The following is a 24,447-nucleotide window of genomic DNA, read 5'->3' on the forward strand; positions in this document are numbered from 1 at the left end:
TACTGATGTTTGGGGACCTTACCATACCACTGCCATGGGGGGGTACAGATATTTCCTACCGTTTGTTGATGATTATACTCGTTTTTCATGGATTTATCTCATGCGTTCGCGAGATGAGGTTCCAACATTAACCCAAATACTTCATCAAATGATTTTAACCCAATTTAGGGTCAAAATCAAAATTTTTAGATCTGATAATGCGAAAGAATATTTTGCAAACCTATTAGCTTCCTATTTGCTTGAACATGGGATTATCCATCAGAGTACCTGTCCTCATACACCACAGCAAAATGGGGTTGTTGAGAGAAAAAATAGACACATACTGGAGGTAGCCAGAAGCATTATGTTTACCTCCAATGTGCCTATACATTTCTCGGGGGATGCTATTCTTACAACAGTGTATCTCATCAATATGATTCCTTCACGAGTTCTTGACATGAAATCTCCATTTACCCTCTTATATCCTGATAAAGAGTTATTTATCATTCCCCTTAAAAACCTTTGGTTGTACATGCTTTGTTCAGATTCTTGGCCCTCATTGTTCCAAGTTTGATCATAAGTTCTCAAAATGTATTTTCCTTGGTTATGCACAAACTCAAAAGGGATATTGCTGCTATGAACCTACTTATGGGAAAAGATTTGTCTCAATGGATGTCACTTTCTTTGAAGATGTACCCTATTATCCAAGGGTTTCTCCTCAGGGGGAGAGTAGTAAGGATCGGGTTAACTCATTAGAAGTTTCTTTACCTATCCCATTAAGTGGAGGGGTGTAATGGGGAGGGCTGTCAGAGATGCAGGGATGTGAGAGTCTATCACAGACGATGGAGACAGGTTGATTTCGGACATCAACAGTGCAGGCCAGTCCCAGTCTCCTCTGCAGATCCAAATCCCGGTACCATAGTAGCCCAGGTTCCTTCTGCAGAGCCAGATCTAGGTACCATAGATACTACAGATGAAAGACATCCCCCCATGGAGCCTTCACCTTCATTAGATGATCTTGATCTTCCCATAGAAGTTCGTAAGGGCAAGCGTTGTTGCACCACATCTACAACTCACAACATTTCTCAGTTCTTGTCCTACGATCATTTGTCTCCCTCCTATAAGTCTTTTCTCGCATCCATTGCCGATGTTCCCATTCCCAGAACAATACAGGAAGCATTGGAAGTATCATAATGGAAAGATGCAATAAAAGCAGAAATGGATGCCCTCATCAGAAACAATACTTGGGAGATAGTTGATCAGCCTAAAGGTAAGAAACCGGTTGGATGTAAATGGGTATTCACTGTGAAACATAATGTTGATGGTTCTATTGAAAGGCATAAGGCCCGGTTAGTTGCAAAAGGATTTACTCAGACATATGGTATTGACTACTTGGAAACTTTTGCACCAGTAGCAAAGATGACCACTATCAGAGTCTTATTATCTCTTGTAGCCAGTTACTCTTGGCTGTTGTATCAGATGGATGTTAAAAATGCCTTCCTCAACGGAGACTTGCAAGAAGAGGTTTACTTGTAGTTGCCTCATGGATTTTATGGTACAGACACAGGAAAGAACGTTTGTTGGTTGAATAAAGCCTTGTATGGACTAAAATAGTCCCCCAGAGCTTGGTTTGCTAGATTTAGACAAGTCCTTGAAAGGTTTGGATATGTACATGCCCAGTCAGACCACACCTTGTTTATTAAGAGAGTGGATTCTTCCTTAACCTTGCTTGCTGTATATGTGGATGATATTTGTAGTAACAGGAAATGATAATACTGAGATTGAATCCCTTAAGCAACTCCTTCATCAAGAGTTTGAGGTAAAAGATCTGGGAGAACTACGATACTTATTGGGCATTGAGGTAGCCAGATCCAAGCATTGGATTTTTGTTTCTCAAAGAAAGTATGTTCTTGGCCTGTTGGAAGAAATAGGGTAGTTGGGTGTTAAGCTTGCTGACACACCCATTGAAGATAAAGCTATGTTCCAACGGTTAGTTGGAAAGCTTCTCTATCTTTGTCTCACTCAACCCAACATCAGTTATCCAGTCAGTGTGGTTAGTCAGTATATTCACTCTCCTAGGACTACTCACCTCCTTGTAGTTGAGAGGATACTAGCATATTTGAAGAGGTGCCTAGGCAGAGGCATTTTATTAAAGAATAATGATCACATGAAGATAGAAGTTTTCACAGATGCTGATTGGGTTGGTTTGTTGATGATCGAAGATCTACCTCTGAATATTGTGCTTTTGTAGGAGGTAACCTTGTCTCTTGGATGAGTATGGAACAAAATGTTGTTTCTCGTTCCAATGCTGAAGCTGAATATAAGTCCATGGCAATTGGTGTAGCTGAGATCATTATTTGAGGAGTTAAGTATTGTTTATGAGAAACCTTTGATGTTGTACTGTGATAATCAAGCTGCCATCAATATAGCCCATAATTCAGTACAACACGACAAGACTAAGCGTATTGAAGTGGATCGACATTTTATCAGAGAAAGGGTTACATCTCAAGAAGTATGTCTTCCATACATCACCTCCAACGTGCAACTGGCAAACCTTCTCACCAAGGCGGTTTCAAGGAAGAAGTTAGAAGCAGATCTATGCAAGTTGGGAATGACAACATCTATTCCCAACATGAGGGGGAGTGTAGAGAACACTAATGTGGACCCCACTAAGGTGGTCTCCAATGTTCGTATGTCAGCAATAAGTTATGATTAGGATTAGTTCTTTATGATAAGATTAGGACTAGTCTTTTATAAGGTTAGGATTAGTCTTTTTTCAGCTTTATTTTATCTTATCTTATCTTGCTATGTAAGCAATTCAGTCCTTTTACAAGTATGATACTATGTATACAAATTTAAGAGGGGGGCAGCTGTTTAAACACATCAACCCAACTCTCTTTTATTAAAATTTCTCTCTCTCTCTCTCTTTTCTCCCTCTTCTTTTTTATTTTTTTTCTTCTCCTTTTAAGTGTCTGTTCAATCTTGAGCGACTACTTTGATCTTATTGAGAACCGCTTCCCAGCAGAAAGCCCCAACTCTAGGTGGTACTAGGCTACAAAAAACCTTTTTAGCTGGAAAGGACACTGCCTGACTAGAAGAAAGGAGGGCATTAAAGACAGAGGCACACAAATTTATGGTACTATTTGGCTTCCATTTATCATCTCAAAGGACTTTTTTTTTTTTTGATAAATAAATTTTCTGATACAAATTTTTCTTGGAGTGGCGCAAGCTGCATACTCTCCTTAGCAAGAACAAAAAAAAAACCTACAATTGTGCCCAGTATAAATGATCCCTTGCTGCCCCTCTTGGCTAAATAATCTGCCATAGCATTAGCTGTTCTCCCAACCAATTTTGTTCTTACAGCCAAGTCCCTTGTTAGCCATTTAAACCTCTTAATTTCGTATTTATAACACCACACTACAGATTTTGGATTCTGTAGCCAGCCCACTGGCCACTACCACCTTGGAGTCACCCTCGATTAACAATTGTGCCACTCCTAGCTGATTTGCAAACTGTACACCTTGAATTGCAGCCAACAGCTCCGCTGTAGTGGAACTCCCAACTCCTAAAGGACCTGAGAACAGCAACACCATGCTTCTGTCCTCATTCCTGAAAACCCCTCCCAACCCAGAAGGACCTGGGTAGAGCACAGAAGGTTTTCTTGGAGATTGGACCACGTGAACCTGGCTTGCAATAGTGGGATTTCTTTCAACTCAGTCTTCTATAAAATCATTAAACTTCCTCATACTTGTTGTAATTGACTGTACAGTGTTACTAGTTTCCTCAGAGAACCTTATGACATTAAAATCCCCTTCCACACACCATGGGCCATCCCATAATCCTTGAATTGCATACAATTCCTCCTACTACTCATTTCTTTCTCTGTAACTATTAGGGCCATACACATTAGTTAACACCCAGAAGAACCCATCCTTCACATTCTTAAATTTGATAGAGACCGAGTACCTTCCTATCAGTTCCTCTACTGGTTCCACACTTTCATCCTTTCAAATTGTAACAATTCCCCCTGAAGCTCCCCATGATGATGCTGATGTCCAGTTTACTCCCCTAGATTTCCAAGTTCCAACAACTCCTGATCATTCTTCTATCCATTTCAGACAATTTTGTCTCTTGTAACATTACAATGTCAGGATTTTCTCTCTTAAGTAGATCCTTAATCACCCTCCTCTTCCTTACACTCCCCAATCCTCTCACATTCCAACTTATAATTTTCATAGAAGTATGTTATGTAGAAACCCTCCTCAAATCACTCACCTTATCTAGATTTCTTCCTCCTTTCTCCCCTTCCGCTAATATCAGATTTTAGTCTCTCCACTTCAGTCGTTTCCTTATTTTTCTTCTTTTTTTCCTTCTGTTTCTCATTTTTTCGATCATACCTTTTGATTTCTGCCTTCCCAAGCCCCAAGGTCCTTTCAGCCCTCTTGCCATCTTCCTCTTTAGCCTCACCCTCCTCCCTACCTAACCTTTCCCTCTGGAAGTTCTCTTCCACATAACCTTCCTTCTGCCCAAGTTCCTCAAATCCTGACCAAATCAAGCTCCAAATTCTTTCTGCTTCCTCTCCCAATCCTTTACATAGCTCTAAGCCTCCCTTATCCTTTCCTGTATTGCCACTAGACTTTTTTCCTTCCTCTATTCCTTCACTTCCCTCTTTTGGGTGGTATGCTGGAGTGTCTGTAACAGAATTAACACACTGATTAGTATCAGAAAACAAAAGGACACCCATACCTTGAGGTACTGTAGCCAGGTAAGGATAGATAGGATTTTGAGATTGAGAGTCAACAACGGAGTCCATGACCTTTCTCCTATCAGGATTTTGCTGCGAAATGGGTATGGACAAGGCAACACCTTCTTCTAATCTAACTACGTGAGAAGCCTGCCTTTGTATCTTTCTTTCTGGCCTTTCTTCACCTATTCTAAAGGAATCCTGTTCCCCTGTACTAATCGCCTGACGAAACTGAGAGGTAGGATCAACCCCCTCGGTGAAGGAGGGTGTAGTCTGCTCAGCATCATAACATGTTGCTTCAGACCTATGTTCCTCCCTTTTCTCACCATCAACGACTTTTCCATCATCTTCTAGAAATAAAATTTCTGTGTTGAAGCTTTCTTTGTCCATCATATTCACCTTTTGTTGTGGGCCAAAACTTCTGTGTTGAAGCTTTCTTTGTCCATCATCTTCGTCTTGATTCTCAAGTTCACTGTGCTTTTCTGATCTAGGGTTTCTCCTATCAGACGAGAGTCGGTTCAGTTTTTTAGCTGGAACCCATTGTAGGGAACTGTTTGATTGTATACCACCACTTGAGATGAAAAACCGAGAGGAGCTTGTTGAAGAAGAAGATAGACAAACCTTATTGTCTATCGAAGTCTCCCTCCCATCTGTCATGTGCCCATTACTACATTGAGGTGATCTCTAGAGAGCTGAATTCAGTTGATGTTGAGTTAGCCAGGCTGTGTGAAAAGGGGTGGGAAGGGGAAATTTGTTTTGGGCTTTGTTGTAATTGATTTCTGTCTAAGGGGGAGTTAAGAGTGTTATATCTCTCCCTATGTACCTTGTTGTATTTTGTTTTATTTCTTAATCAATTTACCAGTTATTGATAAAAAAAAGTTGTAGCTCTATGCCTTGTATAATTGTTTTTTTGGCTTTGAGGAAGGCATCTGTGGTTTTGTATACATCCTTTCATGTACTCTTCTTTTTGGTTAATGAAATTGTAATTACTTTCTTCAGAAAATAATCCGCTTAAACAGTTCAATTTATATTGGGTTGTTTGTGAAGGCAGACAATATATCTGAAATATTCATTTAATTTCTTCTCAATGAGTTATTATTGTTAATTTTAGGAGTTCATGACATAATAAAATGAAGGATTGGAAAATTAAGGAGCAGGGAAAGGCTAGCATATGTATTCTTGACTTTCTACATGATCATATATTAGATGAAGTTGTATTTACACAAGTTGGGAAGGGAAGATCTGGGTTTGGGTATTGTTTATTGGAAAAGTATGAACTTTTTGGGATATCGTTTTGATTGAATGCTATTTTTCCTTGTTCAATGATGATGGCTCTGCTTAGAAAAGCCTCAAAGTTCCAAAAGTGGAGGTTATGCCGGTCAATTTATTAAGTGCTAGACAGCTCCTTCCCAAGTGAAATAATGTGGAGGGGGATTGCTCCTTCCAAAGTGAATTTTTTTTCTTGGTTACTGCTAGGGCTGTCAATGGGTTGGGTCCAGGTAGAACCAATCCCAAACTGATTATTAATCGGGACAAAATCATAGACCCAGAACTGTCCCGGTTAATAGTCAGATCTGGACCCGATAGGCCCGATTATTCTGAAAACTATAGTTGTTTATTTAAATAATAACTTAAAATTTTATAATATTACCTTAATAAAAATGATAGAAAAATGCTAAATTAATTTATATGTTAATAAATTAAACATTTTTAACTAATATTTTCTTATTTATTTTCTATCAAATTTACCATTTTGTACGTAAAATATGATAAAAATTATAAGAAATTAAAAAAAATATATACTTAAAATAATTGGTTCCGGGTCTGAATTGGTTCAGGACAGGCAAGAACCAGAACCAACCCAATTATTAATAGGGACAAAATCATGGAACCAAAACCGTTATAACCGCTTTGGCCTGTTCGGATCCATTGGGTAGACCCGATGGATTGACAGCCCTAGTTGCTGCTGAAGAAAAATACCTCTCTAAGGATATGCTAACTAGTAGAGGCAAGAGCCTTCCAGACTGTTTATGCGTTTTATGTAACAAGGAGGTGGAAACTTCCAATCATTTGTTTATGCTTTGTGAGTTCTTTCTTGGTATTTGGTATCACTTCTGCAAGGTAATCTCCTAATTCCTATCAGAGTTGCATGCGTAGTTCACTCAAATCTATTCTTAAAAGTTTGGAAAGTTGGGAAATGTGCAAGAAAGGGAAGATACTTTGGTCAGCTTTACCTCTGGCTGTTCTGTGGGTTATTTGGGCTGAAAGAAATGGAAGGATTTTTGAGCAGAAATTCTTTCAAGAAGAGCAGCTGCTTAATATGATAGTGGAGACTCTTAGGGGATGGCTATGCGTCAATCCCCTATTTGGACAGGATGTTTATTCTTCTTCTTTGTTGGCTGTTATCTGTTTTTAGGGAAGGGGGTGAAAGGAAGATGTTCATATGTACAGAATTTTGTTATACAGTGAGCAGTCACACTTGTATTCTTTTTTTTTTTTTTTTTTTGCTTAATACAATCTTATCTTACCTTTTCAAAAAAAAAAAAAAAAGTGCTAGACATCTGTGAGTGATGGGCACTTGAAAATTTAAAGTGTTTTTGGGCACTAGACATCTATGGTTCTTTTCCATGTACATTGTTCCATTTTTTTGGTTGCCACTTTCCAAAAAGCGTTATAATATTTCTAAAAACTCTAGTTTCTGAACTATTCTTTTCTTTATGATTTCAGGATCTTCTGTTTTTGGCTTGCAGTCACCCAGAAAATAGAATAAGTCTTACTAAAATGGAGGAATGGCCTGAGTGGCTTTTGGAGGTTCTTATTTCTAATTATGAGGTACAGTATTTTTTTTCCTGATGGATAAAAGAAATTTTATTGATTATGAAGAATTGATATTTACAAAAAGTGCCAAGCACCCCATATCAAGGTCAGCATTGCTGCCTTGATCTCAATACCAATTCTTCGTCTAGCTATCTAGATTTGCATTGAGCATCCCATTTATACCCCTAAAGAGCTTTTGTTTGTTCACTTTCTTCTTCTCTAAGTTGTCTGCCATTCAAGGTTTAAAATGTCGATGGAAATGTCGCTTACCAAAATATAGGACATATGTCAGAAATGTTGAGGGGAAATATTGTAAAAATTAGAGACATTGTGGTAATATTATGAAATATGTGGAAATATGCAATGATATTTTGTAAAATGATAAAAGAAGCATCAATACATATTTCTAGACTATTATCTTATTCCCAACCAAGACATAAAGCTAAGAAACTAAGATCACTAACAAATTAGTAAATAACGATTTACTGATTTATTATGCCTTTTGATGTTTTTACAAGGTTATCTGATATTTTATTTTCTTATTTTTAATTCTGATTTATTATAAATTCTAATATATTTATTTCACACTAGTAAATAGAAATACATTTATTCTGATTTTTAAATATTAAAGTTATAATACATTATGTTTTATTATAAATTTAATAAACTGATTCTCCTTTTTGTAGTATTAAGATTTTGATAAATTCTGATTTCTTATAAAACTTAATGAATTTATTATGATTTTAATACTAAATTTATAATAAATTATGATTTAGTTATAAAATTTAATAAATTTATTCTGATTTTTTATATTAAATGTAGAATATGATTTATTATAAAATTTAATAAACATTTTCTGATTTTAATAAATATTTTAAAAAATACTAACTAGTTAATATTTTATTACTTGAAAAATATTTTATGCTTTATATTATAAAGTAACTAATTTATTCTTTTGTTTTTATATTTTCTTAATTCTTTTTTATAAATATTTTATTTGAAATATTAAATAGAAATTATTAATGGAATAATTTATATTAATATACTGTATTATATTAATATAATATATTATATTATTATATTATTAATGTACATTAGGCGACATCCTGTCGACATAATAGGAAAAACTGTCTTTTTTTTGGTTATTTGGACCGATTTGGTCAACATTTCCGAAATATAGGAAATGTCAACCGAAATAATGTAATTTTTATATTACCATCCATTTTCATGTCAGTGAGCCTTGACATCGACATGTGTCAGGCGACATTAGCAACATTTCGCGACATTTGAAACTATGCTGCCATTGTATTAGCACTTCTAGGTACCCACCCACTGAATTCTTAAGATGATACTCTTTCGCAAGTCCCAAGGCTCATATCTCCCTCATACTCTTTCTGTTCTTTTTTCTTTTTAATTACAGATGGGTTCAAGCAAATTATCAACTGGGGTGAACATTGGAGACATAGAAGATCTTGTACACAATTTCCTAATTATCATGTTAGAGCATTCAATGCGACAGAAGGATGGCTGGAAGGTTGGTGAGCCTTTTTAAATCTATATCAGTTTTGTGTTATCTTTCTTTCTCATTTTGTTACTCTAGATGATGTACATGCCCTTTAAGGTCCTTTGGATTTTCATGTGTTTGTTCGGATTGTTTGTAATAGCCAACTCCAAGTAGTTGGAATAAGGTTTTGTTGAACTGAGTTGCTTGAATGCTGCTATAATCATTGTTTGTATTTGCTCTCTTTCACAAAGCTTAAGACATGGGGCTGCAGTTCTGCATGTTGATTGCTCATCACTGTTAATAGTTATAATGGAACAATTGTTATGATAGTGGACGCTTTATAACTTCTTACCCTTTTATCTTTAGAATGTTATCTGTTGAATCTTTGTGCTGCAAAATGGTTGGGTTTACTTGACTTGATTGGCAAGCCTAGTCTAAGGAAAACCTTTGTATTGCTGCCAAGTCCAAAAGTGATGTGTTTTTCCCAAAAAATAGGCCCTTATCAGCAGCCTATGATCACACAGGTTCTCTAAATGCCTTCTGTTTTCTTTTCCCTTTTATAAATTATTCCATTATTTGGTTGCTTTATGTACAACTTAGAGTTACTTGACCTGAAGAAAAACCTAGTTTTCTCTATAAATTGCCTAGTACTCTATCAAACTGATATTTGTTTTTTCCTGATCAAGAGTGTTTACTGTATATGCTATTTTCTGGCATTCTATTTAAGGCTAAGTCTGAGCCAAGAAAATGTATGCTTTATTTTACTCATATTCTGACTTGGCTGCAATATAGGAAATTATTAAATATGAAATTCTCCTCCATGTTTATAAATCTCATTTATATTATTTGGACACCTTTTTTTTTCACAGGATATTGAAGCTACAATTCATTGTGCAGAGTGGCTATCTATGGTTGGTGGTTCTAGCACAGGAGACCTACGTACCAGGTATGTAGCATTGTTAAGCATTATAATTTATGTTAACTTTCACCGTAGATTTAAATGATCATATGATTTTTTTTTTTCACAAAAGTTCACTATCTTCATCATATCCATCAATGCCAGTGATGGGAATGAAGACTATAAATATGTGGAGGAGAAAAGCCAAAGAAAATCTGGTTTCTGTTGTGATACAAGACTTAGAATAATGATCAATGTTTAATGAGTCACAATCCAATCACAGAAGTTAAAAAAAATCCACTCACAGTAGTATCCGTTTTTATAGTAAAAAACGGTTCAAATGCCTTGATATTTTGGCTTGTTGTGCTTGATTTGCATACAGGATATGAATCGGTAATAGGTATAATTTATTTTGGGTTTATCTTTATTTTGGCTCTTTGTCTTTTCTGTGTCTATGTAGCATTACAAAACCTACTAATTTCTGTTTTGCAGGTGGAGGAAGCTGTGCTCTTTATTTTTTTTTTCTTTTTCATTTTGTTCTAACAATTTTTCTTCTACTACCTTTGTTGTTTAAAATTTTTAGGTTCATTCAACTTTCTTGTATCTAAGAGTTCCACTTTTTTGGAATCCTGTAATAGGTGTCATTTACTATGATTCAAGATGGTGGTTTGAGAATATTTATCTTGCTTATTCAAGATTAGGGAAGTATCCAGTAGCAAATTACATTAAATGGGAGAGCCCTGCAAAAGACAGGAGAGAATGGTTAATGGGCTAGAAATGTTACCCTGATATACAAAGGTTCACCACGCCCCCCCCCCATTTTGTTAAAATTGAAAAGTAGATGCTCCCTATGATTTCTGAAGTTGTCAAATGCAAAACCACAAAATACATTTAAAACGACCACATTGAATCATCGATCAAGACTTCCAAGACTCTCAGATGTAGGTGTGCTTAGGAATGATTTAGGTCAGGTGAAGGCTCTCTTTTCAGGCCCAATTGGCATTGGAGACTTTTTGAGGGCTGAAATATTGGCACCTGTGGAAGGGGTAATCAAAACAAAGGAGCTAGATGTGTGTAAGTCAATTAGAGAAGGAGATTCTCAATTGGTGGTTAGGTGGTTTCAAAACAAAGGGAATGACCTTTTGATGTACAAAAATGAGTTAAAGATGATTAAATGGATATCTAGGGTTGTGAATATTAGATTTGTGTCTGAAGGACGGCTAACCACATGACTAATGCTTTGGCAAAACAAGGGGTTGGGGGAAATCAAATGTTTTGGGCTAAGTTGTAGTTTTCTTTGGATTTGGAGATAAGCTGTTTTATTTCCAATTGCACTTGTATTTTCTTTCTCTTCTTTGACCAATGAAATTTGCAGTTATCGATAAAAAATAAAATCCTACTTTTCCTCCTCCAAACACACCAGCACAAAACAAAAGGAAGTAGGTTCCATGGACTAGTGCCTCTTCTGAAATAACTACCCAATGAAATGACACCAAAACTCTGGAAGTCACCTTACAGTGAAGCAGTGGTGCATGGACATGGATACAGGAGTTAGAATCCAATGCATGTGCATGAGTCTGACATGACAAGACTGGAAAACATGGACTTGCAGACATGTCTATATAAAAGGATAGAATTCATATTTTTGAATTCTAACAATATATACATACAAAAAGGGGTCTAAATTGCCTTTATTACTAAGTTTGTCTTTGGAAAGAGTGCAGATACTGATCTGAAGCGAATTTGCACTCTGATTCAGTTTTTCAGGCATTTGATAAGAATATGTTTTTGTACTGAAAATGAAAATAAACTTTTTATATGACACATTTGCATTCAGAATGGGAGCGAATGGAAGCTATCTTTTGCACTCATGGTTGGTTAATGTAAAAAAGGTAGATTCCAGTCTTGGAATTTGTGCTTGTACACACCAAAATAAAACACAAGACAAAATTTATCAATGCAAAACCAAACCAAGATTGCATTTTTGTAACCCAGGCATGTTTGCATTTTGCATTGGTACATTGACCAAATGCAGCCTCAGTAACATTTTATAGGAAAGCTGTTAACCATATTGTACATTAACTCTTCATTTATGTTATTTACGGTAGGAAAAGAAAAGGAAATGTTCTATATAACTGTTCCTCAACAATCCGTATGGTGTCAGAATCTGCTGTGTCCAACAGGGACATGTCCATTTAGGAGAGTCCATGCAGCACTGCAATGCAGTAAATGTGGAACCATTTCAATTTCTGGCTGGCATAAGCAGCATAGGTTTTCCATCTCATGACCTTTTGATATCAAGTGATTAATGGTAAGAATTCTGTCAGACATTGTTGTTCATAAGAAAAATGTTACTTTGGAAGAGACACAGACATTTTAATTGAGTTTCTATGGAAAAGAACCATGATGATAATCAAGCAGGGAGTTGTAAAAACAGCCCCCCAAGAAGATTCCATTTACTTCAAGTTTCCATATTCTTGCATCCTTCTCTCCTATATGGATTTGTGAGCAATTGGGTCTTTCAAGCAAATATTATGAGTTGAGATGTGAAAAGGCTTAGGGAGACCTCTCTAGCAGTCAGCGGATTTAGAAGGAAGAGGAAGCATTGAGAGGTTTTGGTTTTACGGGGTCCTGGTTTTTTCTGTAATTGGGGTTGGGTGTCATGTTGAATCTTTCTGTCTTGATGTTTACCTGCTTAGGGTCAGTTTGTTTTGTTTTGGGTGTTGTTTACATTTTTTCATTGGGAGGAGAGTTAGGACTCTTGTTGTTTTTCTGGGTTGATTGGTGGGATCTGGAGATTTTTTTTTTTGATAAATTTTATTTTATTACCAAAATAAATCATTGATGTTCCTCCCCAACCTTGCCATCTGTGCATGCCGGCCAGCAATTACTTCATAGCATTCTTTACCTTTGAATTGTTTTTTTTTTTTTTTTTTTTTTTCTATTGCAATATGAAACTGGTTCGGAAAAAAATAGACAAACTAGGATATATGACCCGTCTCCAGGTTTATATGCAACATATTTGAGGAACTCCTTCCATAAATAATTCCTTTACATGCATTACACCCATGAGATATGGGACCTAGGCAAGGGTCCTACCCAAAGGAAGAACAGCCATATTTGCTACCAATGATCTTCCTCGACAATGTTTCTTTTTCACATAGAATCACTCCATTTGTCAAGTAAGGTCCTATTCATTGACCAAAAAGATTGAAGCCCCATCCCTCTTAAATCTGTCTTTGCACACCTGTGACCACGCCATTAAATGATGTTTCTTCTCATCATTGGGTCCATTCCATGGAAAATCTTGCTATATCTTCTCTAAGACATTTGCCACTTTCCATTGCTTTTCTCACATTGTTGCCATTTTACCACGTCCACATCCCTGCAACATCCATGATTTCTCCTCATTCATTGTTTGTTGTAGGTGATGCGGTGCCAACCTCATCTGGGTTAATGATCTGCTTCTCACCATGCACCCTTATTTGTAGTGTAGGTGATGTGATGCCAATCTCACAATATCTGGATCATGATCTGCATCTCATCATGTTCCCTTATTTTATTAAGATCTTCTCCTTTGTCTTTTTTTGATAAGTATTGAGATCTTCTACTTCCTATCTCCTCCACCATTTCCCCTTGGATGTCCATTTTGCCTATTCCACCTTTGACATTTTCCATATCCATGTAAATTAATCTTCTCCATAGCTTCCATGGGGTTCTTACCACTATTAGAAGGATTTCAGGCCAAAGTCTTACAATGTACATGATGTTGTTCATGACGATATTTTCCATTGCCCGAATTTTGATTCCACTTCACTAGAGATGAGTTGCTAGCTGCTGTATGGATAGTCTAATTATAGAAGAGATTCTAAGGTGGTGGGGTCTGGATCCTGATTCTGTCATTTGGTGCTATAGGGACCTTCTAAATGAGGAATATGACAACTAGAATACAATGGGTGGTCAGGTCAGCAAATGCAATGGCAGATCTCCTAGCCAAACAAGGGGCTTATAGGGAACATCTTTATTGGGATGCATTGTATTTTTCTGGGTTTTGAGAATTGTAATATCTCGTAAGGGAGAGGTCACACCTCACACCTCTCTTGGGATGCTTGTAACAGTTTTAATCCTATGATAAATAAAATTTTACTCATTTATCAAAAAAATATTTGATTCCAATTCACAAGGATTCTAATCCATTCTTCTTAAAGTTTTGCATCTTTAAATTGCTGATTTTGATAATCTCATTAAGTTTTCGGAACATGTTTGGGTTGGGGATTCTCCTTTGAAAGACCAATTTCCGGCCCTTTTGCTATCTCCACCTTCAAAAATGAACTAGTTGTCACTTTAACTCAACTTCTGGGTTTGGATGGAACTTGGGTTTGAGAAGAGCTCTCAGGGACACAGAATTGGATAGTACCTTAACTTTCATGTCCATTCTTGATGAGGTTTTCTTGGAGCCTACAAAAACAAATAGCAGGATTTGGACTTTGTCTCCTTCAGGCTCCTTTACTTGTGCCTCCTTTAAGGCCTTAATACATCTGGTAGTTCCTATTGGCTTGTCATTCCCTGCCAAAGAAGTGTGGTGTCAACCTATACCTCCGAAGGTTGGGAGTTTCTATTGGGAAGCTTTCCTGGAAAGAGTCAACACAGGTGATTTGATTCAAATAAAAAGACCCAATAGTTGTTTATCTCTTCACTGGTGTGTTCTTTGCAAAGCTGCTGGTGAGTTTGGTTACCACTTACTAATATCCTGTGATTTGGCAAAATATATTTGGGAATGGTTTGCTTCTTTGTTTGGGTGCAGGTGGATTTCCCCAACGAATGTGCAAAGTTTGTTTAATTCCTCTTCTTTCAACTGCCCAACAAAAAGGTCAAGGATCATGTGGAGATGTGTGAGAGCTGTTGTTTGCTGGACTATATGGGAAGAAAGAAACTCAAGGATTTTTTCAGAAAAGGAGAGAAGGTTGGAAACTATGCTAGAAGTTATTCATATAAGGGTAATGCATTGGTTGAAAACAATGGACTTGTTCACAGATTATTCAGCGGATGATATGTTAAGCAAACGAAAGGAAATTGCAAGTCCAGCCTCAGTTAAGAAGACCTCGAATTCCACCTGGAACCCTCCACCTCTTGGTTTTATTGGACCAAAATTTGTCATTTTGATGGCAGTAGCATGGGGAATCCAGGGCCTTTGGGTATTGGGGGGGGGTGCTAAGAGATGGGAAAGAGAATATAATAGCTATGTTCTCTGGCCCAATTGGAGTGGGAGACTCTTTGAGGGCTGAGGTGTTAGCAGCTTTGGAAGGGGGGTACAAAGGGCTAAAGACCTGAATGTCAAGAAACTGATTATAGAAGGAGATTCTGAGATTGTAGTGAACTGTCTAAAAGAAGACACCTCTAAGCTTTGGAGCTACAACAATGAAAAGAGAAAATTCAAATGGCTGATCAAGAACATGGAAGTTCAGTGAACTTGGATAAAGAGAAATGCAATCTCCTTTGCTGATGGATTAGCTAGGCAAGGGGTGAATAGGGATTCTGGTTTCTGGGCTCAGTTGTAATTGTTCTTTTCCTTTTGGATGCCTGCCCACTTTCTTGGGGAGTTAAGATGCTTTAGCTCCTCTACTTTGTAAGCTTATTCCTATTTATTGAAATCTGTTGTTATTGATAAAAAAAAAAAAAACTCCCAGTACATCTCTAATTGTCTATGGAATTTGGGTTCTAAAGGTGCAATGGGCATCAAGGTACCTATTAAAGTGTCTTAATTTTCTCTTATTTGATTTATGTAGTTCTTTGCTATGGTTTTTTGAGCCTTAAATGTGCAATTATAGTTCTAATGCTTGAAGGTTTATTAACTAATTCCATGCTTCTAGAATGCTTTCTTAATTTGTTAAATTTTCCAAATATCTTAGCGAAATATCTCCAAAATTTCTCCATCTCTACATGGTGAAATGTCCACCAATGTCAAAATTGCGAACCATGCTTGTTCATATCCATGCAATGCTTCTCAGTGCTCCCAACACAACTTACATAATACTTCCCTTCCAAGGACCATCTTGCCACACCTACTACCTCACAATACAATGCCTGTCTTTATTCCTTCTTAGGCAGATCCTCCTTTCTCAGCCATTTAGATGTCTTGACTCCCTTGTGATTGGCACCTGCCATTTCTCAATGTCAGTCTGGTCAGCTTAGTGTTGTTTTTGTTGTTGTTGTTTTCCATGTTGGTTCGTAAGTAGTTTTTATGTGGTAAGATTTATTGGGGTTCTCTTTTTCAAGTTTTCAGAGTATTTTCCATTGTTATTGTTAAGAAAACTATCATTCTTTGCTCATCATTTTCCTTGTCTGGTATATTGTCTTTATGTTTGAAGGCGTGAAGAATCATTGCCTATATTCAAAAGAAGGCTCTTGGGTGGATTGCTTGATTTTGCTGCCAGAGAGCTGCAGGTGCAGGTAGTCTCTGTTCTCACTGTTCCACTGATAAAAAAGCAATTTAGTAAAAGTAGATTTTTCTTTTTAGTTAAGACTTTGTAATGTACGTGTCTTTTTATTAGTTTTGATGTATGACGAACTTTGTTTAGTATGTTTCTATTTGTAGCAGTTTATGATTAAAGATTCATTATTTATTTATTTTTTAATCAACAACTGTAACTTTAATTAAGAGTAAGCCAATAGCAACTGCACAATTGGAATTGGAGAGTAAATATCTTATCTCCACTATTCACAGATTTACAACTGAGCCCAAAAAATTTGTTCCCTTTCCCACTCCTTGTTTTTCTAAGGAATCAGGCATGCTGTTAGCCGTTCTTTGCACCCATTGAACTTTCGCATCCATATCCCTTGCAAGTCATTTTAACTTCTTTAATTCATTTTTGTACACCCATAGAGCATTCTCTTCATTCTTCAGCCACTTGATCACCAGTTGTGGAGTCTCCTTCTATTCCTTTTTTAATTTCTTTTAATGTTAATTACTCTTTTTAACTTTTGCAACTACTTAATTTTTGAAATTTTTTCCTCACCACCGGCTTCTCTTAACACTTGTGTGAATTCTTATTTCTCCTTCTAATGTCATTGTGTGCTTGTTGTAAGTTGTAATATCATATTAGATATAGAAAGTTGTACATGACACATGAGCCATGTGTTCAGGTTTCATAGTTGTGCAGCTTTTGGCTTCTTTAAAGGACTCAAAGGGATGTGATCACATACAAATGTTAGGGAGAAGTAAACAATTTTATCAATTTAATACATCCCTTCCTTTTAATTATGATGTTGGTTTGAGTTGCCGGCTCAAGCTTTAGAAGGACGCAGTATAGATTAATCTGTAGTATGGGTTGCTGGGTTGTGGCATGTGAATACAATAAGTTCTTTCTTGATGACCCTTGTCACTTACATCCCGTGTTTTATTAGTTTATGAGGAGGAATTTGCTATGTATGATTCAAAAAATTCACACAATTTAATGTCTATGAGCAACTTTACATGATAAGTGAAAATATCTACAATGATGTCTACATCCAGTTTTTCTTTTGCTGCAGACTCAAGTTATTGCAGCTGCAGCTGCTGGTGTTGCAGCTGAGGGTTTGTCACCTAAAGATGCCAAGGCAGAAGCAGAGAATGCTACTCAGCTTTCCGTTGCTTTAGCAGAGAATGCGATAGTGATTTTAATGTTAGTTGAAGATCATTTGCGGTTACAAAGCCAATTATTTATTGTTTCACACTTGGTGGATGGACCTGGCTCCTCCACATCATCTTCTTCACCTATTATTAGCCATTCAAATTCATTATCTAGAACTCCTGGTGAATCTTCAGAAGCTCTTAGTACTCAGAGATCATTATCAAGTGATTCTGCAGGCCTTTCTCTTGATGTATGTACAAGTTTTTAAGGAATTAGCTTACTATTTGTGGAATTTGACCGTTTAGATACATTGTTATTTAGTTAGTTTTATGCTTCGATTGTTTGCTCTACTGTAATGTGGCATGTGTTCTTTCTGTCTCTCATTATCACCACATCCTGAGTACATTATGTATATCTGCTTCAGGTTCATGTGAACAATATTCATTGGGCATTGTTTCATTTTGGTTGAAATTTTGGTATGTTGGTTCATAGTAGGATGTTACTTATTGAATGCATAAAGCATGATTCTGACCAAAGGCATCAGACAATCTCAGTTCAGTTTTGCTTAGTGAGTGCACATTAATTTTGATTCATGTGGGGGAGGGGTGTATCATGGATGCCAGATTATCCTGATGTCTGATAAAACACTAGGTTGAACAATTTTAGCTATACACCCAGTGTACTTTGTTCCACTTAATGGAAAATCGAGCAGTTCCCACCTCTGGATGAAATCCACCAATTATCTCATGGCCCTATTTGTACACCTGCACGCCTTCTTATCTTCTTGACTTAGGATTGAATTGAAATCCCCACCAATAGCCCAAGGGTCATCCCATTTTCTTCTTACTGTATTCAATTCCTCCTGAAAATCGCATTTTACAGAGGAGTCAACAGGCTGGTAAACCCCTGAAACCACAGTTGTCAAATTGTACTGCAACCAGAGGAGCTTAACCGAGACTGAGAACAAACCTACCTCCTTTTTCTTGATAAATGAACAAACCTACTCCTTATCCACTGGCTTAAACAAGCTGCTGTTCCAAATTAGTGCAATTCCCCCTGCTGTATTATCTTCTGGCACTACCAACCAATCACAAGGCTCAGGACCCCACACACTTCAAACCACCCCATACTTCAAATTCTGGAGCTTAGGTTCCTGCCGAATTACAATATCTGCCTTCTTTTCCTCAAGAAACGTCCTGCAACTACTCTTCTACCAGATCCAAGGCCACGAATGTTCCACAAAATTATTTTGAGAGTCTCCATCTGGAATTACTTTCTTGAAGCTTTTCTGCTCTGCTTGCACTCCCCGCATTTTCATTTAAGCCCCTAGGAAGCCTAAGTAACTCTTTGGATTTCCTTCTGTTCTTTTTCCGTCTTTACCAACCATCTATTTTCAATCGCCATCAGGAGAGTTTTCGTTTCCTCCTCCATTCCTTTAAAGGACACCCCGAAAAAATCTCCAAAGCTAAGACACTTCGATCACATCCATTTTTTTCTTTTTGTTTTTAAATTCTCTTCATTTTTTGATAGATGACACTGGCATCAGGAAAGTATGTACAAAGTCAGCTCCTCACCGGGGGGGGGGGGTGTAAAACTTACCTCATCCAATAAGAAAGAAAAAAAAGTTGAGTCCAGAACAACTGCCCCCTATTTACCCCTTGCTTGGCCAAAGTGTCAGACAAACCATTTGCTGACCTGGGTACCCATTGGGATCTGCTCTCCATATTCCTTGTTCCCCCTTTAATTTGCTTTAGCACATCTTTGTAGCTCAATACTGCTGTTTTCTCATCTCTTTGCCACCCTATCACCACTTTAGTGTCACCTTCAACAATTACTCTTTCCAAATTCAACTCTTTTGCTTTTTGTAGCCCACAAAAAACAGACATTAGTTCAACCTTTGTAGAGTCTCCCACACCTTCAGGGCCTGAAACAAAGCTAGTATGCTCTTCATTATTTTCTCAAAAAACCTGCATTAGGTTATAGCTATTCCTATCTCAAGTAGCACTGCCTTTATCTGAGCAAATGGATATTTTTTCAGTGAAATTTCTTCATCATGATATATCTTGTTTACTTGATTTTCATCATTATTTAGTTTGATATTGACACTGTTTTTATTTGCCTTACCATGGTTTTGCTTACAATCAGGTTCTTGCTTCCATGGCTGATGCAAATGGACAAATTTCTGCAGCAACGATGGAACGTCTTGCTGCAGCAGCAGCAGCAGAACCTTATGAATCTGTTAGGTATGCCTTTGTGTCATATGGGAGCTGTGCTGTAGATTTGTCTGAAGGTTGGAAGTATAGGAGCCAGTTGTGGTATGGGCTTGGTCTTTGCTCAAAAACCACCATCTTTGGTGGTGGTGGCAGTGGATGGGAATGTTGGAAATCTGCCTTGGAAAAGGATGTAAATGGAAATTGGGTTGAACTTCCTTTGATTAAGAAGTCAATTACCATGCTCCAAGCATTATTATTGGATGAATCTGGACTTGGTGGTGGTCTTGGAATTGGAGGAGGATCTGGTACTGGAATGGGAGGAATGACAGCGCTTTACCAGTTATTGGACAGTGATCAGCCATTCTTATGCATGCTTCGAATGGTACTTGTCTCAATGAGGGAGGAAGACAATGGAGAAGATGGTATGTTTATGAATACAAGAATTAAGGATGGCATATCAGAAGGATTACGTTGGCAAGCAAGCCATACAATGCCATTAGATAGCAATACTCGTTTGTCTACAAGGAAGCCACGGTCAGCACTATTGTGGAGGTAATCATTTGAAGCTTACTAGAGATATATTGAGTGGGTTTCATCCTTTCATTTAAACTTACCTTCAATCTAAGGAGCACACCTTTGACCCTAGGTTATAGGGCCTAATACATTAAATTCTTCAAATCATTACTTTGTTTTGATCAATAACTCTGCATGATTATTTATATTAAATCATGAAAAGGAGTGAGCTTCATGTCCTTGAGAAGGATCATGAGGAACAGATGCAAAATTAACAACTGAAAGCTGGCCATAGAAGCAGAAAAGTAGGGACTGAAGCATTTATCATCAGTCATAATTCTTGCAATGTAGAACCTGGGCCTGGGACTCCCAAGCTAACACCAATATTAGAATAACCTCTCTTGCTAAGAAATCCTCCTGATCATTTGTGGATCTAGGTAACAGTAAAAAGAGCATTTCAATTCAGATGCTAAAATCTTTGACTCTCTTACAAGATGTCTTGGTGTCCAAGTGACTTGTGTTAAGGAATAAAACCAGGATAATACAACCTGGCAGTCACTTCGACCATCAAGTTGGAGTAGTTGGATAACTTGTCCATTTGGAGTCCTTGAAGAAGGGCAAGCAATTCAGTAAATAAACTACACATGGACAAGTCCTGACTGTCTTAGACCATTACTTATAGTAACTATTCTGGTCATATCATGTAACTAGGAAGTTACCTGAAATTACAGAGTAATCTCTTTGTGTATGATATGTTTACTGAAGTTCCCTTGCAGGACGGTTGTGTTGATAAAATACCTCATATATATGTGTGTGTATATATATGCATTCTTTATATGGTATTAATAGGACCATAGTAGTTACTTTGGTCAATGGCCTAGAGGATTTGAGCTCCCTATCGTCTAACTTTTAGTGTCCAGAGAACTGTCTTAGAGGGGGGTGGGGGTTCATCCCTGAATTATGATTAAAGTGAACTTGGTGCAGAATAACAACTCATCAATGCTGAAACACAATTCTGATGATTTTCACTTCTTGGAAACCCTTTCTAGTTAATTGCCCATTCTATTTTCTCCCTCTCTCTCTCTTTCTCTGTGCTACTTTGATTGTACAAGGTACAGTAACCTTAAAAGCATTGTAAAGCAACCACAACTATGTTACTGTACTATTGGAGCACTTGTGATGGTTATATGCTTGAACAGACCTTATTTCTTTAAGGCTGCCATGTTTATATGTGTTTCATAACAGTTTAAATTGACAATAAATTTGTGGTGACTCATCATCATCCTTGCTAATGTACTCTTTTCTTTTATTAATAATATTTTCTTTTTTATTTATTACAAATAAAGTTATAACCTAAGTAGGCAGGTTGAGGGGATGGCAGTTTGCTGTGCCATGCTAAACTTAGCATAGGGAAAGGGCGTGCAGCTGGTGGCCCACACTTGGCCACTAGGCCTGAAATGCAGGGGCTCTTTCTGGTTCTGCATCAATTGGACATGCAATCCTGTTGGATAGGCCACAAATATTTAGTTAATATTTTTCACTGGATAGATCTTGTATTTACAGTTTATATAATTTATATCATCTTTTAGTATTTAGTTATATTTTATAGATTCAGTATGTCAATATGTATGTGTTTTATAGGCTGGCTGGGTGTAAGAGATGATTCCTAACTTTGGCACTATTACTATAATTAAAATGCTCTGAAAATTTTCCTGGTTTATTTCTTCACTTATAGAAATTGACTTGGAAGCTGAAGGATTTGAAAAGATTCAAAATGGTTTCTTGCCAAATTAAGTTGAGAGGATAAAAAGAGGTAGCCCTTCAAACAAAATATGATCAGATGATTCTGGATCGTGCCTGTTGATCCAAATTTGTGAGGATATATCCAAATTTCGTGCTAATCAAATGGTTGGATCAGAAGAAATTAAGTCTGAGATTTCTGTCCACAAGTTGGACTGTTAACATGAACATGGTCCTCTCCATTTTTCTCTTAGAATTCTTCTAAAATTTGGTCTAAGATTGATAAAAACCATCTGCATCATGACCACACACAACCTTACAATTGGTAACTCTCAGTTGGAGCTTGCATGGCATCATCCTGTCATACCACTTCACCCTCTCTTGTGGTTTCAATAGCAGGTTATTTGGCTCCTGGAAAATATACCTCCAAAAATCTCTGTTTGCATCAGCTAATCCTTGTTTGAGTTCTCTGATATTGCATTGAGCACCCTAAAAATCCCTTTTCTTTTGGCCTCCCCAAAACAATTGTTGTTTCTTTTGGCAGACTTGGTTCAGTTTTTTTGTTGAACTACCCTTGTTTTGCTTTGTGGTTGCCAAGCTGGCTCATGTTGTGGCTTTGCTATATATTGCATAGCTCTTGGAATTTTATTTGTTTATTCTTTTGCTAATAAAGCTCTTTAGATTGGAAATTTATTAATTTATATTTGTGATGGAATCCATATCCTATTATCACTTGGTTTTAACTATTGAAAAAAAAGGAAAAGAAAAGAAGCTACAAGCCTTGGTGCAGTAGCTACATTAAGCAATTCTAGCTCCATGCTATTTTGGCCTTGCATTGGCTATTTTTCTTAGTGACTTTTTTGGTGATTAAATTCTTGAGATTATTGACTTTTCCCTCTTAATGGAATGGTTACAAGCCATATGACATTCATCCTAGGGATGCATACCAGTACATGTTTTCAGCAGTTTTGTAGGGGCTCTTCATTTTTTTCTGTGACTGTTAGTTCCATGTTTCATTATGTGCAGATGAAATTGATTTTGGGTTTATGTTGTACAGTGTGCTTTCATCTATTTTGAACATGCCAATTTCAGAGTCTAAGAGGCAGAGGGTGTTGGTTGCATCTTGTATTCTTTATTCTGAGGTCAGTTTCACTTATGGTTTTAAAAGTTGGTACATTTCCAAATATTCCTAACATAGGGGAGTATCTTTTCCTCATGTGTGCATCTGCAAGTCTCAATTACTGAAGAAAAAAATTAGTAGCTCCATGCTACCAACTCAAGACCTAGCTTTCATCCACTAGATTTATTTTATGTGTTTTTGCTTTTATCTCTGCTTTTTGCAAGAAATTCAAGAGATTTTTTTGATAGATAATGATAATGGTAATTTTATTAATTAAAGAACCAAGTATACATCATACAATTCCCCACTAAGAGGCGTGAGGTGCAGCCTCCAAACTACATCATAAAGCTTATAATTGAGCCCAAAAGAGCTGATTCCTGTGTACTCCTTGTTTAGCTAGGAGGTCTGCCAGCCCATTTGCTGATCTTCTTTCCCATTGAATTGTGACTGAAATATTTGAAGTCAGCCACTTAAATCTTCTCAAAGTCCCCCTGTACGGCCAGGCTTCCGTCTCTGGTTCTTTTAGCCATCCAACAACCAATTTGGAATCACCTTCAAATGGATCTCAAGAAAAATGAATCTAGCAGCTGACTTCTTAGCTAAATGACTTCTTAGCTAAATCTGGGTTGGGTAGGGACAGTTTATGCAGTGCAAATACTATGCCAATTAATTAGTTGGCTTTTGACTTTTGTTTTTTTGTTTTTTTTGCTGCCAAGGCCCTTGTACATCTTCTCATGTACATCTTTCCTTTATTTTTATTGAAATATGTCATCTTTTCTTATAAAAAAGTAAATAGATTTTGACATCTAGATTTCTTTATTGTTCCATTGTTCATATACTATTTGTGTACATCTTTTTATTTGTTATAAATTTTAATATAATGCCTCATTCTTGATAATGGAGCTGGATATATAATTGACATATTGGAATTGGAGTGATGAAAGAAGTTGTAACATTAGGAACCTTCACTTGTGCTTCTTTCTTCAAGTCCATCTCTCAACTTTCTACTCACCAACCCTTTCCGTCAAAAGAAATTTGGTGCAAGCTAGTTCCCAAAAAAATTATGGCGTTTTGTTGGGAAGTATTCCATGGGAAAGTAAACACTCTAGATAACCTACAAAAGAGAAGACCTTTCCTCTGTATATCTCCTATTTGGTGTATCCTCTGTAGAGCTCATGGTGAGGATTGTTACCACCTATTAATATCTTGTCCCTTTTCTGCAGATCTTTGGGCTTGACTACTTTCGTTGTTTGGGAGCAGTTGGAGTCTACCAACAGAAGTTCACATGCTTTTCAACCATTCTACCTTT

The 24,447-nt window shown here is 37.0% G+C and overlaps 1 protein-coding gene across 3 annotated transcripts in view; it reads left to right on the plus strand.

The window, feature by feature from the left end:
- The window catches only part of LOC148847886 (BEACH domain-containing protein C2-like), a 117,878-nt gene that overhangs the window by 41,175 nt on the left and 52,256 nt on the right, over positions 1-24,447 (plus strand). For all 3 annotated transcript variants that reach the window (XM_088949672.1, XM_088949671.1, XM_088949673.1), the window contains exons 7-13: positions 7,451-7,555; positions 8,961-9,074; positions 9,914-9,990; positions 16,311-16,392; positions 17,473-17,802; positions 19,698-20,317; positions 23,076-23,160. In XM_088949672.1, the coding sequence (XP_088805798.1) occupies positions 7,451-7,555; positions 8,961-9,074; positions 9,914-9,990; positions 16,311-16,392; positions 17,473-17,802; positions 19,698-20,317; positions 23,076-23,160 (1,413 nt within the window). The remainder of the gene's footprint in view (positions 1-7,450; positions 7,556-8,960; positions 9,075-9,913; positions 9,991-16,310; positions 16,393-17,472; positions 17,803-19,697; positions 20,318-23,075; positions 23,161-24,447) is intronic.

This window comes from Nelumbo lutea, chromosome 6 (assembly GCF_056320005.1).
Source record: "Nelumbo lutea isolate HS-2025 chromosome 6, American lotus-T2T, whole genome shotgun sequence".
Classification (NCBI taxonomy): Eukaryota; Viridiplantae; Streptophyta; class Magnoliopsida; order Proteales; family Nelumbonaceae; genus Nelumbo; species Nelumbo lutea.